This window comes from Nanorana parkeri, unplaced genomic scaffold, assembly GCF_000935625.1.
Source record: "Nanorana parkeri isolate BGI_ZX_2015 unplaced genomic scaffold, ASM93562v1 scaffold23, whole genome shotgun sequence".
NCBI classification, from domain to species: Eukaryota; Metazoa; Chordata; class Amphibia; order Anura; family Dicroglossidae; genus Nanorana; species Nanorana parkeri.
In genome coordinates, this window is record NW_017306291.1 from 381,352 (window position 1) to 405,972 (window position 24,621).

The window sequence follows — 24,621 nt, forward strand, 5'->3', positions numbered from 1 at the left end:
GGTTCGGCTCAGCCGATCCAGATGTTGGATCGGCTGAGTCGAACTCCTTCTGCACTTCGGGTCGGCCGGACATGCTGAGCATGTTCGGCCGACCCGAAGCCACACGAAGCAAGCCGATGTACGGCTGATTTCAGCCGATGTAGGGCTGAAATTAGCCGTACCAGCCTGAAGTGAATAGCCGAACAGTGTTCGGCTCACTTCACTTCAGATCGGTCATTCACTGGGCTGCCCTAGGCAGCTTCGTGAATAGACCCCACAGTTTCCTGCAAATTCCCGCAGCACACCAAACTCCAATGCACCTTGCTGCACAATGCACTTTAAAATGCATAAAATTGCACTAAAATGCATGGTAACAAAGTGCCATGGGGGGGAATTTATCAAAGCTGGAGCAGACAAAATCTGGAGCAGCTGTGCATGTCAACCAATCAGCTTCTCTCTTCAGTTAAGATTTGAAAATTACAGAGAGTAGCTAATTGGTTGCCATGTACAACTGCTCCAGATTGTGTCTGCTCCAGTTGTGATAAAGTTATGGTGTAGTGCATTAAAAAAAAAAAAAAAAAGTGCAGGGGCTTTCCTATATGTGATGCACAAAAATGTGCATACCCATGCGCGCTGTCACACCTGCACAAGTGTGATTTGGGGGCTTGCACTGGGCACAGTTTCTTTTACAGAAAAGGAAACCTAACTTTGATCAAAACAGAGCATGGCAAAAGACCCCTGAGGATCGTGATCATTGATTGATTTATTTGGTATTAGTAAAGGGGAGGTAGATATGTTTTATTTCTAATAATGTTCATGGTTAACCTTGTGACAAACAGATAAGGTGTTCAGAGTTCAGAGGCCAATTAGCTACAGCTAAGCCCCCATTTGTGTCTCTAGAAACCAGCGGCATGCCCATCAGTAGCAGGCTGTGTATTTGAGTTATTTTAGAGTCTCCCTCTTGAAGCACCGGAATATACTGTAATCTACTATACATTGCATTAAAGCTTATCATTTAATGTTCTTACAAATATATTTTTTAAAATGTGCCCATTAGGCTGCAAGTGGATCAGTCTATCACTAGGTTGTGGACTTTAGTAATCAAACTTTTTAAATGCAAGTATGATGCGCTTTATGCTTCCTCACCCCTACCCTATTGGCATTAAAATATTTTTTTTTAAATTAGAAGCATATTAAAACTTATATATCTTATATTGCAAGTTTCTCTTTTTTTGTTTTATTGGCAGCTGTCAAAAAGGGAAACTTGCAATATAGGATATATCACTTTTAAAAAGTTTCTAATTCAAAATGTAATTTAATGGCAATAGGGTAGGTATTGTAGCGCATCATATTCAAATTTAGGGGTGCGGTAGTATAAAGTGCATCATTCTCACATTTAAAAAGCTGGATAAAAAGCTGTATTTAAAGGAGAACTAGGAGGTGAGTGAAAATCGCTCATCCTCATAGTTCGAGCCGACGTGTGACAATGAAACTGTCACACCTCGGCTCAATAGATCGGGAAGTGAGCGAACACATACCATCGCTCGCTCACTTCTCGATCAGCTCCCCGCAGAGATCCCCTTCTCCACTCCGATCCTGACTGGAGGAACAGATGGTGGAGGGGGCGGGTACAGCTGGCTCTCCCTCTAGATCAGTGGTTCTCAACCTGTGTAACCTCGGGACCCACATGTTTCCTTGGTCATTAAGGCGTGACCCAAAAATGATTTCATTTCTGAAACATTTTAATTTATTACACAAAACAACTTGTGCAGTATTCAGCAATATATATTTTAGACATGACTGCATAGCTGCTATATTTAAATGAGGAATATACCCTTTGTTTTTATTTATTTCTTTATTTTTGAAGTAGAGGAAGTAACAACTTTTATATCGTTTTTGTTATGTGAAGACAATGTTGTTTTACACAAGCACTGGAATTTTTACACATGCTTCTATAAATGTTTACTAATGACTGTTTATATAAGGCGTCCAGTGTTATAGGCTTAATAACTTTTCAATGGACATTTTGTTGCAGTGAAACTGTGAAAGTCATCAATTAGGACTGGTGCTCGTGCCCTGAACGGTACCCTATATAACAGAGCCCCCTTGTATCTACGGTACATATTTCAAAGAAGCCTAGATATGAGCTTATACCTAATGAAGGAAAGAATGCAGCAATGAGTGGTTCCAGAGTATTTTTGGCTGGCGGAGAGAACCTCTAAATAACTTGTTTCATTAACCCTTCCCCGCAGTTCCAGCTGTGCAGGAGGGAGGCCCCCTGCTCTTTGTGCCATACACAAGAAAAGGTTGTTAGTTCACACACTGCTGATTATTTGCTTAATACCTCAATTAGATCTTTATGACCTCAGTACAACTTATTTACCTATCTAGTGCCTGTCTTTTACAACTACTGCTATCAGTAAATCTGTCTGACTTTTATTGCTCTCCTGGAAAGCATTTGTACCTTAGATCAATCTGTTTTCCCTCAGCCGTGAGTGACCAGGAGAGAGAAAAAAAGTGGAGGATACATGCAGCAATTTGTAGTGTTCTAACGTAAGTGTAATAAAAAAAAAAAATGTTAAAGTAGAATGGAAAAAAAGCAAAAATAACAAATACGAGTTCCCCCTGTAACATTGTTTTACCTGTTAATCATGCTAGTTGATCCATTATTTTTCCACTTCCTGCAACAGGCTGACAACGAAATTACTGCAGGGTTGTCACCCTGTGGAAGGGGTAGTTCTAGATGTGGTTTTTAATGGCCTTTAAAGTGTATTTCCACTTTTGTAGCCAAAATTGAGATAACCCCCCCACTATATGTTTGTTATGTGTTGCTATTCACACAACATATTTCTCATCTTTTAAACGTGTTTGAGTTGCAGGCATTTGCAAACTTCTCTCTCAATTTCAGTAATAGGAAATGCTGACAGATCTCATAGATAGACTTAGGACAGACTGAGCTTCCCCTCATTAACATACAATGTCCTCAGGTCCTTTAACACTTTATTAGGACAGATAGTCCTGCTTAGACATGTGCGATTTGTTTTGTTCTGAATCAAAATTTGGACAAATTTTCCGAAATTCGAACACATCCTAATTTCCGAATCTCAATGCACCCGAATGTGTCTGAATCCGAGTTTCCGTTTCCGAATTTCGTTCAAAAATGAAACTGAATTGGACATGTGACTTTTCTGGCCAATCAGATGCATCCGAATGGGTCTGAACACAAATTTTCGTTACGGCAACACGGGAGCCATATACAGTATATACAATACTAAAGCTGAGGCTCCCAGACCCGAATGGCATTCTGGATCTGAATTTCTGAATTGCATTCGGGAGCTCCCAAATGCCATTCGGGTCTGGGAGCCTCAGCTTTAGTAAAATATGTATATACTGTATATGGCTCCTAGACCCAAAGGCATTCGGGAGCCCCCAAATGCAATTCGGAAATCTAGATCCGGAATGCCATTCAGGTCTAGGAGATTCAGCTTTAGTAACCACCACAAAAATGAAAGCCTATAAACCCAAAACCTGTTGTTGTATTAGTATTAACACTTTCCACATTTTTCGGGGTACAAGACAAGGTTTGTGTTTGCTACAGACCCGCTAGTTAAGCTCAGACCCCAGCGAGTGGGGTCTTCTATCAATGGCCGAGAGGGGAAGGTTTCACTTTATGCAGATGACATGTTGATCTATCTTTTAGACCCCCTCACCCCAGAAGTCTCTAGAATGATTACCATATTCAATACAGGAATTTGGACATTTTTATGGCTTCTGTCTAAAGTAGAAGAAGTCTACCATTTTTCCACTGGACCTGGGTACGGTGCCTCAGATCCCCGTCTCTTGTCCATTGAAGGTGATGATACACATACAGCAACCTTTCCAATAATACAATTCGAATAACCTTGACTTCCTAATAATTAAACTTTAAGTTTGTCTCTAATCTGCCTTTGAATATATGGATATATACACACAAACACCGACACAGACACACACACCATATAGTCCCTTTAGCTTTTGCTTAGCTAGCAGGATTCAGTAATGACTAACAGTCATTCAAAAACTGGATTGATGATGTAATTCCTCTGAAAGAGTGATTACTAGAGTTCTCCTATAAGGATCTCTGTGGAAGTCTAGCCTGAAATCAGAGTGATTCCGCCTCTGTATAATGAAATTCCTCCTCCTACTCTTGCAGTTATAGCTCTGCTGATCTCAGGCACACATTGACAGCTGCCGATATAACAGCGAGGTTTCAGATACGTTAATTATGCAATAATTACCCATGTTTGTCAGTTGCTTGCTAGCCCTTTGGAGACTGACATGTAAACTAAAGGAAGTCCATAACTGTTTTGGGATTCCACACCGATTGTGGCTGCATGTCTGTATCTAATAATGCAAAGCTCTCTGGGAAGCTAGATTGGATGAAAGCCACTTTATAAATTCATGTTATATTTAGAACCAGCTATGCAGCTGTGGTCTGCTGTTACCTAATGAGACAAAAAGAGTCCTTTAATATCCCATCTTTCTTTATTAAAGAAATGATTGCATGGCCTGTAATGCCCCAAGGCAGCATTCCACTTGTGTAGAGTGTGCATGCGAGCAGCCCTACAATTATTTCAAGTTCATAACTTTCAGTGCCTCATTAAAAAGGGAAACCTAGCTGGGGGTTTCTGTGTTAAGGGAAGCATTAAATCTTCACAGTGTTTTTACTGTTCAGAAGCTACCTGCAGAATGGCACAGCTTCAGCCTTCTGTTATTCTACACAACGAGTCAAATAAATACACTGAAATGTAGGAAGCCGCAGTACTTTTATGCTATCTGTAAAAGTTCCTGATGTATGGTTTTTGCATTGTAATGTCAGTTTAGTTCAATGCAAATCTGTCTGCCTTTTCAAAGTTTTAAATTCTGTCTGAGAGCAGAGAGAACAATGTTTCAGCTGTTACCTTTACTAAAGAGACACTGTCTCAGGGCAAATTACACTGTTTTCCGATTGTCCAGCCCTCCCAGCAAGGTATTCTCACCCATCTGTGCTCCCCCATAAGGTATTCTCACCCATCTGTGCTCTCTCGTTGTCTACCTGCCTCATCGGAGCCCCTGCTCAGTTTCTCTATCAGAGTGGGGCTTCCGGTTATAGTATTTTTATTATTATTATACAGGATTTATATAGTGCCAACAATTTGCGCAGCGCTTTACAAAATGGAGGAGACAGTACAGTTACAATACAATACAATTTCAGTACAATAGGGTTAGGAGGGCCCTGCTCGCGAAAGCTTACAATCTAGTAGGAGGGGCAAGTGATACAAAAGGTAATAATAGTAATAACATGTGGCCTCCCCCATGTGACAGTCCTCAGGCCTAAGTCTCCAATCACCATACAGAACACTATCACAATGTGGGGCTGTGACGTCATTCACCTGGAAAGGCCCAACATGGAGCTTATCCAGGGTGGAGTCTTGAAACATGTAGGTGGTAAGGGGGTTCTAGACTGGTAAGGGAATTGGGCTTCTGTTGACAGCATCAATTTGACATCATTTTGCAATGCTTCTGAGATCATTCTGAATTCATTGACAGGTGCATTTGACCTGAAGGTGACCTCCTTCTGACCTGCTTCAAGTGGGTTTTGTATTTCATAGACTGCTTGAAGCGAACAAAAACCCATCAACATAAGGCCCTAAGTATACTTTGCTGGGAGAGAGAAAAGGAAGTGAGGGGCTACCATGAGGCACTATTATTTTGTCCTGAATAGGCAAGTGGCTGGGTCTTTAAACCCAGTAGTGAGATAAATATGGAAGCCTCAATACCGTCTAAAGAAGTGACTGGGAACAAGCTTGTACCTAGTGGAATCAGAGCTCCTGATCTGCATACACGTTTAGAGTCAGTGATACATATATTTTATTGCACTGTACAAGAGCCAGTCAAAATGAGAGTTCAGCAATGGCTAGGTGTTTTTTTACTCCAGGTTTTCTGTAGACTGAAAACAGTATTATTTGCATCCAGATAACCCCAGGAAGCAGCAGCATTTGGGGCATGACTATTGGACAGTGGGACGCTGATGAGAGCAATGGTGCTTCACTTCGACAGTAGGGCCTAATATGGTGTTAAAAATACACTTCAAGGAGATTGAGGAACTCATCCATACATCCAGAGACACGCTGGATAAATTTACCACAACCTGGGCATGCTGGTTGCATTTCAAAACGACGCCTGGGCACACGACACACCATCAACACTCCAAATAAGATTTCCTGTGGACTGCATAGACTTATTGGGGATTCTACATAACCTGTCTTGACTGGGTTTTGCTCTTGACCTCGACCTTCATACAGGATTTGGGGTGTGATCACCCCTGCTTGGACGGGAGGGGGGTTCTTTAATTGGGTGGGGAGGTCCGGTAGGATCCCACCCCTTTCCTTTCCCCATTCCTAGGGGGAAAGGAGAGGAGCATAAACGTCAAGATGGTGAGAATCCCCCCCTTTTTCTCTTTCTTTCCTCTCCCCGTCTCCCTCCTTTCCCCTTCTCGTATATTTGTGAGGTATGTGAGTGTTGTCAGTGTCTGTTCTTGTGTTAGTCATTCCGGGTGGATTTTCTGGCAGTGGGAGTGTCCGGCTATCTGCCCAGCCTGATATCCTTCTAGCTTATACATTTTTGATTTTAACATACTTTATCTATACCTCCTATCTGTCTTCCCTCTGAAGCCAATGTCTGAGTACGTGGACTCCAAGCCGAGCTCTCATTTCCTATTTATGTCTGATAACCCCTTACAGCTAAGCGAGTTCCATAAGTAATAGTTCAATCAAGCTCTGATGTTGCCTAAAGATGATTCTCTCATTTGGAGGTTCTATTTGTTTTTTTTCTTTTCTCCCCTGTCGTCGTGTATTGTCCCGATTTTGTATGTTTTTGTACAATGATAATCTGAGCTGCACTGTTTTCTGTATGTTATAAAACTGTAATACTGTTATAAAACTGTAATTATGGAACAAAAAAAATACAATTCAATAGCAGACATGGCCCTTTAATTGACATCAGTGTGTATATTATATGTAAAACAGTCTACTTCATCTATGTGGGGCAGACAAGAAGAATAATGAGCACTACGGGCATGTCAATACACTTATGGTGCTAGAGCAGTAAGCAGTTGGCACAGGCTACACATTCTTGGAAGCGGTAATCCTTCCAGGTACATTCTGGCTCTCCTGTTTTATGCATTGTCCTGGGAATTCTCAGCTGGTGGGGCAGCCAATACATAGACAACATAGTTCACTGTACTATATCTTACCTTACTGAACTGGCCAACCACATGTTTCAGGATGTTTGGTGGAGCATCATGGAGGAGAGGCTCAAGGGCTGGAAGATGGGTGCATTTTTGAAGGATGCTTTTTAAGGCTTTTTTTGCCTGTAAAGAAAAAAGTTAAAGCTAAAGGACAGTTTGTTGAAATATTTGCTGTGCATGAGGTCCTAAATTGACCCTGTCATGATTGAAGAACTGGGGCTTGCCAGGCTGTGTATATACCACCAATACTTTGTGAGTTACAAACCCAGAACAAGCTTGTTTTAAATGAGCGTCAGAAATTATTTTCTCAATACTTGTTCCAGGTCAGTGACTCAGGAAGTAATGAAGACAATGCATCAGCATGACAACCAGACAACCACCATTTTCAGAAGAAACTGTTATTTTTTGTAAAACGGTGCCACCTTATTCTGTCCTTATTCTTTACATCATCATACACAGTAAGCAGAAACAAGGATATAATATACAGGAACCAAGGGGTGGGACAGTTCTGCTCAATACAGCCTGCAGTCTAATAGGAACAGAGAATATAATAAAATACATATGAAATCTTCAAAAGGCATTTTCTGTACTTTCAGGGTCTGTAAAGAGATAAAGTAAAATACACATGCGTTGTGTAGATCTACTGCATGTGTTTTGTTTAGTTTGCCTTGACATACGCTTTAAACAAACCCTCTGTGGAACTGGCACCCTTCTTGAATGGCACTATGGTCTCTTTACAGGAAATAAATAGATATAAGCAGTCAGCGCTCAGTCTCTGTTCACACCTAGGCGTATCGAATATGCGCGTTTGTCGCGCGTTTCGTAAAGCACGTTTATACCGCGATTCGCGGTAAAAACCGCACGACAAACGCGCGTTTCCAAGGGCTACTTGGCTGTATCCCAATGGAAACGTGCAACAAAAACGCCGCAAAGAAGCTCATGTACCTTTTCAGGCGTAGGCCGTTTTGTAGCGCGTTCAGACTGGCTGAAATACGACAAGGTGTGAACCATACCCATAGAAAACAATGGGATTTTCATGTTTGAGAGTTTTGTAGAGCGTTCATAGAGCGTTGAACGCGCTACAAAACGTACAGGTGTGAACCAGGCCTTAAGGTCTCTGCTATATTAGCCTGTGCCTCTGGGTATCTTGAAAGAAATAAAGAAGCTTCCATCTTATTTTTTAGGTAGTTGCAAGTTCCCTGGCTGTCTTGCCCATCCTAAGGATCCGTTCACACATTAGCGGTTTTCTGTGTGTATTCGTATGCGCAGAAACGTGCTAAACATAAAGAATAACACATTCCAATGTATGTTGTTTACACTTGGGCGAATTCCCTGTGGTACAAAAACGAGCGTTGTGCAAAAAAGTTCAAATTCGATATTCTGGGTGTATTCCGTGCTTTCCGCCTACAGTAATAGACGCAAACGTGCGGAATCCACATATGTTAAAATTTGAGTGTTTTCATGCAGTATGGTTTTTCCGCGCAGAAAACGCAAAAGCTATGTGTAAATGGAGCCTTAAGCTTCACTACTTGATGACTCATGCAGGTTTAGACCTTTAATTTCACTGCTTCCAAAGATGTTTTGCCTCAGAACTAGTAAAGCAAGTGGATAAGCATGACAGCCAGGAAAATGGCAACATAAAAAATCAGCAATGGCTACTTCCATGGGTTTACTTCTATAAAGGTTTGAGAAGTTAGTGAACTCCATGTACAAGGGCTCACTTCCCACACTTAGGCTGGGTTCACACCTAGGCGTATCGAATATGCGCGTTTGTCGAGCGTTTCTACCACGATTCGCGGTTTTAAAAAACCGCGCGACAAACGCACGTTTCCGAGGGCTACCTGGCTGTATCCCAATGGATACGCGCGACAAATACGCCCCAAAGAAGCTCCTGTACTTCTTTGGGCGTAGGGCGTTTTGTAGCGCGTTCATACGGCCTGTAATACGCCCAGGTGTGAACCATACCCATAGGAAATAATGGGATTTTGGTGTTTAACTGTTTTGCAGAGCGTAGGAACGCGCTACAAAACTCCCAGGTGTGAACCAGGCCTTACCTACGTTCTACAGCTTCACATAACTCTGATTAAGAATTCATGGCCATACCTACAGTTATATCTGGAAGATAAAAACCGAGCAAGGATCTTATGTAATTCTTTGACACAGTAATTAAAGGCTGCATGATGGAAAGCGGTAATTGTGGTGGTTGAATGTGTGTTTGTTGAGCTCTAAGAGAAAATAGCGTGCTGGGTTTTTGTTTTTACGCTTGTCCTCCACCCACTTTTGGGGTGGACTCTTCTGTCATCCAACGCATATCCTGAGCTTCACTGGGATCTGTAATCCCTCAAGAACGTAACACCTCATGGGCCGGGGTAGGAGAGCACCTTCACTGATGGTTAATATTTTAATACACATCTTTATAGGCAGTGGTAGACAAATTACTATGTATTACCCATACACCTTACGATTATCGGATGAAACTTTATGGCAGCCCCATCCTGCCACGATGATCGCAAGATTAATTTAGCTATAATGAACGAAAAGCACCTGGACGAAATGCGGTAATTGATTTGCCGTATTTTCATTAGCGCAAGCACAGTGTAGATCGTATGACTTTTGACGGACGGAAACGCCAGCAACCGTACGAAAATCGTACGATCTAGCAAAGTTTTCAAACATGCTTGATCGTCAAAAGTCGTACGATTGTACAGTAATGTCGGTCGGACACTGCAATGCACACATACGATTATCAGACGAAAAGTCGATCGCATATGAAAATCGTCCGATAATCGTAAGGTGTATGGGCACCTTTAGACTGATACCCTCAAACTCTACCCAGAATTATAGCCTCACCAACCCCCTGGAGGATTAAGAATGTGAAGGATTCACCATCCAACCAGACTATGGAAAATGTGTTCCTTAGAGCTGTAGCCTGTGCCCATTTAACTCCTTTAAACAGCAGTGAGAACTGTAGTGAGAATGTTGATTAACTTTGCAGAAAATAACTAGGAATGTGCAACATTAAACTTATTAAATTTAATAAGAGTTATTGTCAAGCTAAAAGATACATACCAGCACTGCTTAATTGGTGTGGGCACCTAAGCTTCAAAAACCTCAGTCACAAAAAAGTTACTAAACTAAGAAAAACGTTTTCCACAATCCAATTGTGCAGTGAATACTTTATATTGTTGCTACTTATTTGCAGGCAAGACCACCACTGGCTGTGGTGGTGGGGACAATCTCCCCAATGGACTTATGGATAGGAGTCCCAATAGAGGAACCAAAACTGTTGACCCCATCAAAAATACATAGATAAAAAAATAAGAGCTTTGCTTTATTGTATTTGCTGACCTCTAGCTAACAGGTTAGTCTGATTTCACAATGATCAGTAAATGTATGTCATACATTGCCCCCTGACACCATAATGGAGAAAATCTAACCGCTTTATGGTTTTAAAAAATCTTTTAAATGTTTGTATTTAAACGTTGGATATCCACTTTCAAATGCTTTCTAAATCATGGTAAATAAATCCCAGCTGCTTATGTGGTAGAAGCCTGCAAGCAGCTTGCCAAGGAGAGGGAAGGAGGGGGTACAGAAAGGTTGATTTTAAAAGATTTTACAGCGTCTCTGCGTGTCTGAACAGGGCAGAGACAGTGCGCTGGACACAAAATATGAACATAGTTCCAGCCTATCTGCACTCAGATTTTTCTCATCATAGGCAGATCGACTGCCTTCCTAAAGGATAACTTTAGGTGACAAGTCAGTCAGTGAGCAGGGGACACAGCTGTGCCTAAAAGTGAACTTCAGGCATGGGTAATATTTTCTACTTGCCCTTTAGCAGTAGGTATCATAAGGGTCACCTCTTTATGTTTTACATTTCTCATACATTCCTCATATTCTCTGAAAGAAGTACTATTCCCACTGCTGGTTCCAGCAAGCTTGCTGACTGGTATTTGCAGAAGGACTCTAATGGCTATCCACACTGGTCACTTCCTGCTCCCTTGTATAACATCAGTAAGGGGGTTACAATGGGCTGTGGATGGAGAGGTAGTTACCCCCCAGTAACACCCCTCTGGCAGGATTATTGTTCCAGAGGCAGCTGCCTTTTTGACTTCCCCTGAGTTCCCCTGAGCCAAGTTTTGAGACATTGAGCATTTGAGGTGAGCCAGCTGGAGCTGACAGCACTACTTAGTGTGCATTTAGTGTGCATTTATCTGCTGCAGTTGGTCAATTTACCCACACAGTCCTATGCCTATGAACAATGTAAATTAATTTGGTGGCATCACTACACTATCACTACCCAAATGCTGGCCCACGTGATAGCCCACAACTGCAAACTCATCTGCTGTTATGAACAGATCATACTGGGATATGTACTCAAAAGACTGAAGCAATATTACAGACCTGTATGGCATACACATAGAGACCCTTCCTCTCAGATTGGAACAACTCCTCTTTTCAAATAGCTGCAAAGCATTATGGTTCTCATAGGAAAGGCGTTTGTACTGATTTCACAGTATTTAACATGATTTCTCAGATATACAGGTTTATTACTATTAAAAGGGAAATGTATTTGTGTGTGACTCTCAGCTTTAAAGCACATTTACACCTTTGCAGAGGTATTTATAAAAAACATATGCCACCAATGTACACCGAGTGACAATGAAGCAGCCATATACAGTTGCAGTGTATGAACGCAGAAACTTAAAGGGTTTCTAAACCCTCCGTTTTTGCATATATCTACTGCTAGCAAGTAATAGATAAATGCAAAAAGTTTTTTTTAAACGCTTTACAAGCGGTTTAAACTTACCACTGTCTTTGCCACGTGCTTCCGTCCAAAAATCCGAAACTGCTCAGGCGGCCGCAAAGCATCTTGGGGCTGACGCATGCGCCGTGCGGATTTTTGGCCGGGAGACGAGGAGAGGCGCAAGGTAAGTCTATGGGCACCGTGGGACAAGTGCCAGCAAGCTCAGAGGAGTCAGCGCTGAATCGGAGAGCCGCAGCAGCGCTGGAGAGGAGGCTGAAAAGGACAGGAAAGAAGAGGAAGAACGGATTAACAGACATCATTTTTTTTTTTCCAATCAGGTTTTATTAGTTTTGTTTTTTTTGGAGACAGTTTGCCGGCCATATTTCCATAAAGGAGCATCCAACGACTTACAATGCGAGAAATGCCGCCATATACAAAATCCAAGGGGCCCATAGGGTTGCACATTGGGGTTGACGGTCGCACAAAGAAGCCGCCAGCTCTTCATAGCGCATGATCAAGCACAGTTCAGCAATCCACTCCCGCACGGTCGGAGGGACCACGGTGTTCCAATGGCGAGGAATAATCGTCCGGGCGGCAGCCACAAAGAAGCGAAGCAGATCTTTCTTTACCGAGGCCAGGGAGCCAGGCAAGACAGACAGAAGGGCTACTTTAGGGGATGGAGTCAAGGAAGTTCCCATGACTTGGTTATAGATGTCAAAGACACGACACCAGAAAGGCAATAACAATGGGCAACTCCACCAGATATGGAGGTGCGTGCCTTCTGCAGTCAAAGAGCGCCAGCAGTGTGCTGGCCTATCGGAAGATCCTGTGTAAATGGGCCGGGCATCGATACTAGCGAATTCAAATTTGATATCCCTTTTCCTGGGCCAAACATGCAATGGAAAGCTTGTGGGTTAATAGGAACGATAGCGGACTTCCTCGTCAGTAAGAGCAGAGCCCAGGTCCCTCTCCCACCTGGAAATAAACAGGGGGCGGTCCAGGCATTTTGCCGCAATCAACTGGCGGTATAGCAGGGAGATGGTATGGGAAGGTCGTTCATTAAGGCCACAAAGTGACTCGAACCAAGAGAGTGGGCGATATAGAGCATCCCGGTCCCCCAGTTTACTATAGAATGCACGGAGTTGGAAATATAGTAGCCAAGAGCCAGGATTATGGGGATGGTTTGCTAGCAGAGCATTCAGGGGTTTCAGGGCCGTCTCCGTGAGGGCCTCCACCATAGGCGACGGCTCTTTGGCCGACCAGTGAAGGAAACGAGAGGAAATGCAGCCAGGTGGGAACGCAGGATTTCCCATTATAGGTGTCATAGGGCCCACCGATGAGGACAGACGAGATGTCTTAACTAGAACATCCCAAACCTTCAGAAGGGGTGGGAGGCTAAAGGGAAGAGATGAGGATGGGGGCCGATGAACAGGGAAGAGCCAAGGAATGGAAAAAGGAAGTACCGGGGAAATAAGCGCTTCTAAAGAGACCCAAGTCTTATGGGTCCCATGATATCGCCGATCAAGAATCTGGGAGAGAAGTGCAGTGCAATAATAGAGCTTTAGATCAGGCAGGGCAAACCCCCCAGCATCTTTAGCTCGAATCAAAACGCTGTATGCCAGCATTGGAGGCTTACCAGCCCAGATGAAGCGAAGCAATGGGGAACGCAAATGTGGGAAGAAGGGGGCAGGCAAAGCCAGGGGCAGGGTTTGAAAGAGATAAAGAAAGCGGGGGAGTATGTCCATTTTTAAAAAGCGCAACCCTGCCCAGCCAGGAGTGTCGGAGGGAGTTCCATTGTTGAAGGCGTGAGACTGTGGAGTGAAGAAGTGGAACATAATTCAGGCGATAAAGGTCGGCCAGTTCAGGGGATAGGAATATGCCAAGGTATTTAACGGCAGTAGATTGCCATTTGAGGTAAAAGTGATCTCGTAGATGGTCCATTTCCATTGAAGGAAGAGAGATATTTAGGGCCTCAGTTTTATGTAGATTTACTTTAAAGTTGCGGACAGATCCAAATCTACTAAATTCTTCCAGCAAGGAAGGTAGACCAATACGGGGATTGGATAAATAGAGCAAGACATCGTCTGCATACAATCCAAGTTTATAGTGATGATCCTGAATACAAATCCCCTGAATAGATTGGTTCATGCTGATAGCTATCGCAAGATGTTCCATCGCCAAAATGTACAGAAAACCGGACGGTGTATTGAGTTTAAAGGCAGAGCTGGTGTTTAGTGATCATGTTACACAGAATCACAGGGAAGGGGGCAGCTGTTTACCACTTGATTTACAATACGACCCCAGTGTCAGGCTGCATTTCCTGTGGAGAAAATGTTGTACATCTAGGATTCAGGCCTAATAAAAAGCTCATTAAAAAGTGAAGAAAGCCAGCAATGCAAGTCATGAAAATGTGCACACATAAACATCATCACTGCACCTCTTCATTATCACAATAACTGCTAATCACTTACAAATGTGAAAATGGACTTTAAATAAGAAAGACCCATCATCTTTTCACACATTTCCCATGAATAATCCACTTCAGTTAGTTGAGCTAGGCCTTTTCAAGGGGCAGGCCTTGCTGCCATTTTTATATTGCAGTCCGGAAATGAGAAGACACATCTGATGGTATATGATGGATAACAACATTTTTCCTTTCTCTGTTTTTACATAATGAAGTCCATCATATCATTTATCATTAATTGCTTTATCTGCATGGGGTTTGTATTTTCTTTCTGTGAATGTGCCTTTTTTATCCCAGTAGCACATTGTCCTCTGATCTGTTTTCAAAAGATTATCTTTAAAATACCTTGAAATGGTAATATGAAAGTAGTACTCAAAATCTAACATTTTATATTGGATTTAGACTGCCAGCATCAATAGGTTTGCCCCATCTGATTTTCTAAATGCCCCTGTAACATGTTTTAAATTACTGTTGATCCTGCCCGCAGAACTGTTGAATAAGCACTTCCCAGGATAAGGTGACAATGCTCTGCCTTTAAAATCACAGACTCGTTGGCACCTCTGCTGCCATAGCATCTGTAGAAGAACAAGAGGATGCAAGGTGGTGTGGCTTCACTACTGTCTGTGTCTATCTTCTCCTACAAACACATCTTCTAGAAGTTTGCCACCCCAATGCTACTGGAATATGTAGATTTGCAGAAGCTTGCATGTCTTCGAGGAATGATGTGCAAACCCTGGTAGATATCTCCAATCTTCACCTACAATACCTTGGAGTGCGTACATGCAGGCTGGCTTGAAAAACACAGTGTTTGACTAGAATGTTTGCTCACATGAACCCTTATAGTGATGTTCCGAGGAGCTGAATAATAGCCTGTTACATGTTAGTGTTCCATGGTTTAATCAGTTAGCAATGCTGTAAAAACAGGTAAACAGCAAGGAGGCGCACAAGACTAAATACACTAAACCTTTATCTCCAACTCCCCCACCCCTACAACCCCTCTTTCATGGTATTATGTTTATGAAGAAGATACAGGTGTGCTTTGGGCTGTGTATATGGCAAATCTGTGGATAATTAAAAGTAAATTCCACAGGGACAGGGATTAAAAGGATTGGCTCGGTGCGGTCCTGAAATCATTCTAGAACATGTCACACTGTATACATTTGCAACCAATATTATTAAAAATAAAGCAAATGTGCAGATGTACAGTATGTTTTTACCTACTTCTTTTCTCCGGCTTTCTCTTCTTGATGTGTACAGGGCTCATCAAAGTTTTTGCTGCATCAGATTTCCACATAAAGTCTTATAAAATACAATAGTCTCTGTATATAGAGTTTTATCATAAATCCTCCCAGACTTCCTTTACATCCTTGGTTCTCAACTGGTGGGTCGTTACCAGTCCAGTGGGTTGCCACATGCCTTCCACTTTTCTCGGTAAGAGCCTCCTCAGCCTCCCCCTAGCGCAGCACTTTCAGTTCTCGCACCAAGCGGCCATTCAAAATATGCTGCCCGGCACCGAGTGTCGACTTAAGGTGGGGTGGGCTGGGGCTATGGCCGCGAGGGAGCTCCATCCATACGTGCATTGCTTACAGCTCCCTTGCATGCAGAGTTTGCTGTGTGGAGATCAGTGTCCCTGGTTAGCTGGTAACCAGGGACGCTGATCTCTCTGCAAGTGACCGGAGCCAGCCGTAAGATCACGGCTGGCTCCACCCAGCTGTCAGAAGCAGGATCGGCTGAAGCTACGGCTAGATCCTTCGGCTGCTTCGTGAATAGACCCCTTAGTCTGTTCCCTCGACAGAAGTCCATCATTAGATCGACTTTTGCTGAAGAAACATGTTGGATATTCCTCAGCCGAATGGTGCTTGGCTGGCACCGCTGTGAGAATACAAAGCTCACAGTGGGAGATTCGTTCATCTGCGCTGTTCAGCATGGATGGAGGAATCTGTTATATTTTTTTCATTCAGCCAGCAGGTTGAACAAAAAAAACATGATAGCGTATACCCAGCTCTATATAAGCAGGTGCTCTCTCGCTGATCACCAATATAATGGACCACCACACTGACCAATGTGAGAAGGCACTTTTCTACTGACCACCAATGTAAGGAGGCACTACAATATTCACTGTCTGTGTATTTTTTTTCTGCCCAGTAGTAATATATGTTTAATTTCATGGTTATTGTTGAAGAGCATTTTGTGTTAAAAAGCGAGGGGGGGGTTGTTTACAAAAAATGATCTGCCCTGGGCATCAGGTACACCTCATGCTTTATTCTTTTATATATTACTGTATTTACAACTTACTGGTCATGCTAAGGTACTGCTGTAGATGTAAGAATTTATCAGGGATTCCACGAGACATAAAAAATATTTTAGGCCAATTCACACTTGCGAATGGGTCCGATTGGATGAGTTTTATTAATTGCTCTGTGAGGCTCATGTGAACAGCTGTGACCAGAAGGCACTGTATAAAGTAATGGCAGCTGACAGCACATGCAGCCATTTGCATGTAATCGGACATGTTGTGAATACCTGTGGTCAATTGACCCTGGATGCAAACAGTTTGAGTCCAGGGATGATTGTCTGCAGACAATCGCAGCATGTACCATTTCTTGCGAATGACTGCAAACAGCTGTGGGCGCAGTTAGCTGTCATTGCCTTGTAATGTGTGACACTCATACAATCGGCCCCATTCGTAAGTGTGCATGCGACACTCAGTGCTTCTTTGTGTTACGAAAGCTTAGAAAGCCTGATTCAGACTGTACAGTGACAGTTGCCTGCATACTGGACTCTATAAAAGTATCCATATTAAAGCCCAACTCCGGGCACCAGAAAAAAAAATACCCTTGCAGAGGTGCTTCCCTGCGCTGCAAGGGTCAAATGATCGGTAAATCTAGAGAGAGTAGAGGAATTGGGTGTAATCCTTATTTTTTGTTCTGGCAGGCTCCCCCTATCTGTGCAGCCGGTCCCCAAAAACCTCTTCTTGACTCCGGCTGGTGGTCGCATGAAGTACAATGCAGGACTAAGCCCTCATTCACACAAGAAACGGGCGGGCCGTACAGATCCGTGTTGCGTGTTGTGATTTGTACGCAGCAGCCTGTTCTTCTCTATGGGAGTACACGGCCGTACACCGCCCTACGCTCACCCGACTTGCACGTCCGTGCGGGTGTGGATGTCCATGCTCGGACGCAGACAGGATCCATCAGACAGGACCTGCAGTTCGGGTGAGCGTAGGGCGGCGTACGGCCTCGTACTCCCATAGAGAAGGACAGGCTGCTGCGTGTAATCACCCGGGAGCGGCCTGATACGGGCATGCAGGCAGTACGGATCTGTACGGGCTGCCCGTTTCTCATGTGAATGAGGCCCGACAGTGAGGACACTGAGGGCCCATGACCCAGAGCATTGGAGAGGAGAGGAGAGCACCGTAGCAAGTAATAAGGTTAGTATTACAGACTATTCCTCTACCCCATAGACTTAACAGACATTTAAGTCTATGGGTCTATGGGGTAGACTTGCAGTGTGAGTGGGAGGCACTGCAAGGGAAGTTTTTTACAGATCCCAGAGTTCAGCTATAAATCTACTCAGACATGTTTACCAAATAGCAAAGATACTACGGCACTGTGGAGATAAGTAATTACCATCTCGCTTATATCAGACCCCTAAGATGAGGCCTTTAATACTAAAAAAAAAGTCAGCTTGCTGTCAGTTTAGGCCGGACAAGCTGCCAGTAAACTGCATGTCCCACTTGGCTTTGCTAATATTACCAAACATGATCTAGAACATGCTGTTACCCCAGCGCTGGATAGACATAACTGCTCTGAATTTTGACAAATAAAGTGGTAGTTTAATGAGGTGGGCATGTTTCCACAGGGAACACAGCGGAGACCACCAAAATTACTAGTGATGTGTAAAAAATTAGAACCCCTTGCAGTGTGAGTGGGAGGCACTGCAAGGGAAGTTTTTTACAGATCCCAGAGTTCAGCTATAAATCTACTCAGACATGTTTACCAAATAGCAAAGATACTACGGCACTGTGGAGATAAGTAATTACCATCTCGCTTATATCAGACCCCTAAGATGAGGCCTTTAATACTAAAAAAAAAGTCAGCTTGCTGTCAGTTTAGGCCGGACAAGCTGCCAGTAAACTGCATGTCCCACTTGGCTTTGCTAATATTACCAAACATGATCTAGAACATGCTGTTACCCCAGCGCTGGATAGACATAACTGCTCTGAATTTTGACAAATAAAGTGGTAGTTTAATGAGGTGGGCATGTTTCCACAGGGAACACAGCGGAGACCACCAAAATTACTAGTGATGTGTAAAAAATTAGATCCAGGTGTGTACTGGGGGAGGTAAAGCTTGGGCTGCCATGTGCTCAAATGCTAAACAGACAGCAAGATTTGAAAGGAATCCACTAATATAACCACAGTGAGAGCACAGCACAGGGGGGAGAGAGCTGACTGTGAGGCAGACAAGACAGACAGGCCACTACAGCTTCATTCACTCCAGACACACAGAGGGCTCGGAATAAATACACCATTATCATCTCTGCATCAAAGTGTTATTCTAATGCTGCATTATAACCAAATTCCACATGGCTGGTACAGGCAATGCCTTAGGCACTCGAATATAGAGCACCAACTCTACTGCTGGCTCTATCAAGGAGGATAATATTTAGGTAAAATACAATGCACAAGTGGCTGTGTTTTATGTATTATATTAAATGTATACATTATCTTGCTAGTTGGCCCTGCTGGCTCTCAAAATACCTGAACAATGCCTGCATCCAATCAGATTGTTCAGGTATTTTGAGAGCCAGCGGGGCCGGCTAGCAAGATACTGATGCTCGGCCCAGCAGGAGATTCCCCTATCTACACAGTTTAGGGCTCATTCTCACTCGGTGCAGTGCGTTCTGGCCCAAATGAATGGCGCACTTGTAGCATTTTGATCGCACCGCACAGGATCGGACTGCAGGCACAATGTGCCTCGCGATCCCGTGTGGCGGATCGCATTGCGGCCGGAGGGCGTGGCTACGGTGCCATTCACTTGAATGGCCCGCCACGCCCCCTCCTGCCCCACTAAAAAGTGAACCGGCCGCAATGCGAGGCAGTGCGCTCCGGCCAAAATCGGGCCAGAATGCACTGCATCTAGTGTGACTGAGCCCTTAGTGTAGATGGAGGAATCTGTTGCACTTTTTCCATCTGACCATAGAAAATCTGCAGATAATCTATAGGTGTATGGCCAGCTTTACACTGTCCATACGTGGCTGGAATTTTGTCCGATTCCTGACAAAATTCAAGCCATGGGTGGTCCTGTGGGCACCACTCGGCTCAACAATATTCAATCACAAATTTGAAGGAGCCAGGTATAAATCTGTCAGCCAAACAGTCACTGCATTCTATCAAATGTAGTCACTGTTCAGGTATTCTGGCACTTGTGGGCAAAGCGGCTGCTGAATACAATAGTCGGCAGCACAGATTTCTCCATCCACAGACTGGACAAGAGAAATCTACATGCGTATGGCTAGCCTTAGTTGTATGAAGCTAACCTTATTTACATGACTACACTACAGCACCAGCTGAGTATTCATAGAATCAGCATCCACATATAACTGGGCTGGGCCCTCTTCTTCTTTTACAGGCCCCCCAAGTATCAGAATGCCAGTGCCTGGTCGCACATGCGACTCTGGGGGTATAACAATGAAGGCGTGCTGGGACTTATAGTTCAACTACAACCAGCATGCCTTCATTGTCCCTGTACACCCCTCCATGTCACCCAGGGAACTACAAGTCCCATCATGCCCTCATTGTCCTTGTACACCCCCACATATGAATCACACAGGGAACTACAAGTTCCAGCATGCAAGACCCCTGCAGTAGTTCCCTGGGTGATATGTGAGAGGTGTACAGGGACAGTGAGTGCATGCTGGGATTTGTAGTTCCCTGTATGATAGAAGGCTGTTTTAATTACTTTCCTCATGAAAATACTAGTAATACAATGCCATTATAGTACAGTAACTTTCAAGTTCAGCTATATTCTATTCTAAGTTCTATAATGACATTGTGTTACTAGTACTTTCATGAGGACATTCATTAAAACAGCTTTCTATCATACATGGAACTACAAGTCCCAGCTGAACTGCCGACTTGTAGTTTCCTAGTAATACAATTACATTATAGAACATGGAATAGAATATAGTCAGTTCCAAATTCAGCCATGTTCTATTCCATATTCTATAATGGAAAGTACCTACCTCAGCTGTCACGGTCCTCTTGTCTTCCCAGCTGAAAGAAGCTCAAGCAGGCTATAAAAAAAAAAAACACACTAGCGTGGGGTACAGCGGCCAGGAACATCCAGGCGGGTCTCTCTGTAGTATCAGGACGGCTGCTGCTGGGTCCTCGCAGCCGTGTTCACTGCCGGCCAGCCCACTTGTCACCTGCTGGCGACCAGCGCAACCCCCTCCCGCTCGTCCATCTGACGCCACTGATTAAGTGTAGCAATACTATACCTAGATAGTGTAAAGATAACTACATTCACATGAATACACTACAACTGAGTGTGGAATTCATTAGCACAAAATCACAATTAAGTTTGCAGATTGTAATTGCGGTAGTATTAATATGTCTAGGTTATATGAAGATAACTCTATTTACATGATTACACTACAGCAACAGTATGCATGTCATCAGCATATATTCACCACCATCTTCTCAAATTGTAGATATTGTAACATTAGTACTGCTGTGTAGCTTTTTTTTAAACATCTGTGCCTGGCCAGGAATGGGGGAGCTGATCTTTTTTTCCTGTGGTTTCACTTTTACTTACAGGTCTCCTCCCCACCTACACCCTGTTATTGGACAGTGAAACAGCACATCAATGAGCCCATCTTTCTGAAACACACTTGATTGGCTCCTTTTGCAGCTATTGGCCCTCTGAGCTCTGCTGTACCTGGACAGCAATAGGCTGATATCAAGTCAAACTCAGCTACTTACACTTCATGCATTTACAAAACATACATTTAATGACCGGAGCTGGATTCATTGGTGCGTGCTTCCATTTAAGTGATGCATTGAGGTGAACATTTTGTAAACAATTTAAAAAAAAATATTTCAACATATATAGGTAAGTATATTTGAGCTGGTTATCTAATAGATGCTATTTATATTTCGAATCATTTCACCGTATCACATTTCTCAGGAAGGTATGCTTTTAATCACACATACTCTCCAGATTGACAGCACACAGGACACTACGCCATGACATAATACAGGACATAAGCCATTGTAATATAAGTTTATTTCTAAATGAAATGAGGATGCCAGAAGACTAATGGATATCATATTGTTATAGGCTGATAATACTTGCAGACTGGAAAATCAAATTTAGAGCCACATCCCTTAAAGGCTAGAAAGATTTAGAAGTTTGGTCCAAGGAAACATTGCCAATAGACAAGCACTTGCAGATAAGAGACTGGTCTCTCATTGCATATTATTAAGCTGGGAGGTTTCCAGGTCTAGAAGAGCCCCTCTACATCCCTCTAAAGAGCACTGAAAAGCTGGGTTATCTTAAAGTGACCCTGGTGCAAGACCACATAGATTTAGGAAAGGTTCACACCATCTTGAATGCGGTGTATTGCGTTTTGCCGTGTTTTTACCACGATTCTGCCGCGTTCCAGAGCAGTGCGGTCCAGTCTCAACTATGCTAAAAAAAATAAAATTCAAATGGCACCTTTTTCGATCCTGCTTTGTTTTTATCAATGGAGGCCGATGCTTCCTAGCACCTTACAATTACCCTTGGGCTCATAGACTGGCTGGAGTGTCTCCTGAATCATATCCATTTGTTCATCCCTTGCATGACTGCTGGAGGCAGGGGAACCCATTAAACTCCATAAACGTATTTTTTGGAAAAACGATGACATGCTGGAATGACACTGGCTTAATGTGAGGCTATCCGTTTAACTGTAAACACTGCTTATTTACTGCATTAGTGTCCATTCAAACAATGCTCATTTACTGCATTAGTGTCCATTCAAACAATGCTCATTTACTGCTCATTTACTGCATTAGTGTCCATTCAAACAATGCTCATTTACTGCATTAGTGTCCATTCAAACTGAATCATTTTTGTCTGGACATAGCCTCTAAAGTACATCTAAACCCAAGAACTGAAATTAAACATACAGCAGCTTTCAGGCTTTTTTCCATCATTTTCATCCTTCCTATCCTGGGGTGACAATAATTGCTCACTATACTGTATCTATGTAGGATCAGCGTTGTCACCCTTAGGACAGGAAGTGTTAGAACTACAGAAAACCTCTCCCTCTGCTCATCTCTATAACATAGGTAGACTATTTCTGTAGTTCACAGAGGTGGACTGGGCAGGGCTGATAACACTGTTCAGGATCTAAGACCTGAAGCTCGGGAGTTGTGATTTGCTACATCCATAATTGCCCCTAATGAGCCAATTCCCCATTGCGAAGAAAATAGCTTTTAAGGATTCTTCTTTTTTTGCAACTATTATTGTTATTGTCCTAGCTTACGTTGGGGATTTCTTTGTGGCATATTTTTATCACATGAATGAGAATTTAAAAAAAACCTCTTTGCCTATCAATTGTAAAATTCTAAACATTCCAAAAACAGACAACAAATAGCTATTTTTCAGTAGAGGTGACTATTTTTCCAGGGAGCGGCACAATCCAAAAAGACAAGGAAGCAAGTATGTTAATACATCCTAAGCACTTAGCTTTCAAGCTGAGCGGACGTTTACCTTGACTTGAAGGTCCTCTGAGCTTTCGGTGTCCATGTAACAAGACAGCAGCTTTGGGAAAACGTTTGCTTCGGCTACAGCACGTGCGTGCTCTGGAGTGTGTCTCCCAATCTGGCCCAGGGACCAGGCAGCAGCTGCCTTGATGTGATCCTCAGCTTCCTCTGACAGGCAGATGGCTAATTGAGGGACCCCCTGCAAGGTTCAACACAAAAGTCCACGCTGAAAAGCAATGCATATCAAGTAATCTCCCAGATAACACAAACCATTAGATAGAAATCATGGCTTTTTGTCCCCTCCGTCTTACCAATTCATAAGAGGAGAGGAAACCATTTCACCTACCCAATTATCTAGTCTCCATCAATAACCTCTCCATAACTAGGGAGCCTCGGCTGCCACAAAGGGTTAAGCCTTAGTGTTCAGGTACAGATTAAAATAATTATTTCCTTCCATACAGCTTCCTAGCAATATTGCCGCATTAGGGTTTCTGTAGGACATGAGTCCAGGTTGACATTTCATTATAATATAAGTTCACTTTGGTATTTAACAAGGTCGATCATGGAAAGTTACCTATAGCAACAAATCAGCTTTAAGAAGTTTAAGCCAAAATGAAAGATAGCTTCTTCTAATGAGAGGAGCTTCCTGACTGGATGCTATTGGCTTCCTCGCTTTGTGCTGTTTGCCTGATTTCATAATAGACTTTGTTTACTTTAAAGCCACTTTCAATGAAAGAAATAAATGAAAGAAAATTAGTACCAGATAATTGCATTAAGTACATTATGGCTAGATAATGGTTCTAAGGAAGCTGCTACGAGATAACAATTAGAAAATCCAGAGCAGTTTAATGGTGGAAGTATGTTTAAAGAAAAGAAATCATTTGTCTTTATAAACACATTCCACTCCCCCCATATTTCATTACCTTAAAGAAACGCAATTCATAATGAAAGTTACTCAGCCCCAAATGTAAAAAAATGTGCAGAAAATTGTTTATATGACAAATGACTCTCATCTTTATGTATCTTCATGTTTGAAAGCTTGTACTTAATCACGATTCAAACCAGGTCCATCTCTCTTATATGCTGCTTTATTGTAGACAAAAATTGAATGTTCTCATACGTTTTGTATAATGTAGAATATTTAATCACATATTTAATCCGTTTACATGATTAACAGCAAAAATTTAAATTGTAACAAAACAAGCCAAGATTTAACAGAATGATTCTGCCTTATAGGACATAAGCAGATTGTATTACAATATTCTATATACTGCGGAAGGTAAAAGAAACCTTAACCGTTCTTAGTTGCAAATATCTTTGCAACTACTTCATGTATCCAAGTGAATTCTATCTTGTTTTGTTTTGGATAAATTGTGTCTTCACTTGTGGTAAATGAAAAAAATTATTTTATCCTT

General features: G+C 42.8%; 1 protein-coding gene across 2 annotated transcripts in view; it reads right to left on the reverse strand.

Annotated features, from left to right (window-relative positions):
• Positions 1 to 24,621, reverse strand: part of SPAG6 (sperm associated antigen 6) — a 138,906-nt gene that overhangs the window by 17,251 nt on the left and 97,034 nt on the right. For both annotated transcript variants that reach the window (XM_018564095.1, XM_018564103.1), the window contains 2 exons: positions 23,214 to 23,405; positions 7,253 to 7,369 (listed from right to left, as the gene is read on the reverse strand). In XM_018564095.1, the coding sequence (XP_018419597.1) occupies positions 7,253 to 7,369; positions 23,214 to 23,405 (309 nt within the window). The remainder of the gene's footprint in view (positions 1 to 7,252; positions 7,370 to 23,213; positions 23,406 to 24,621) is intronic.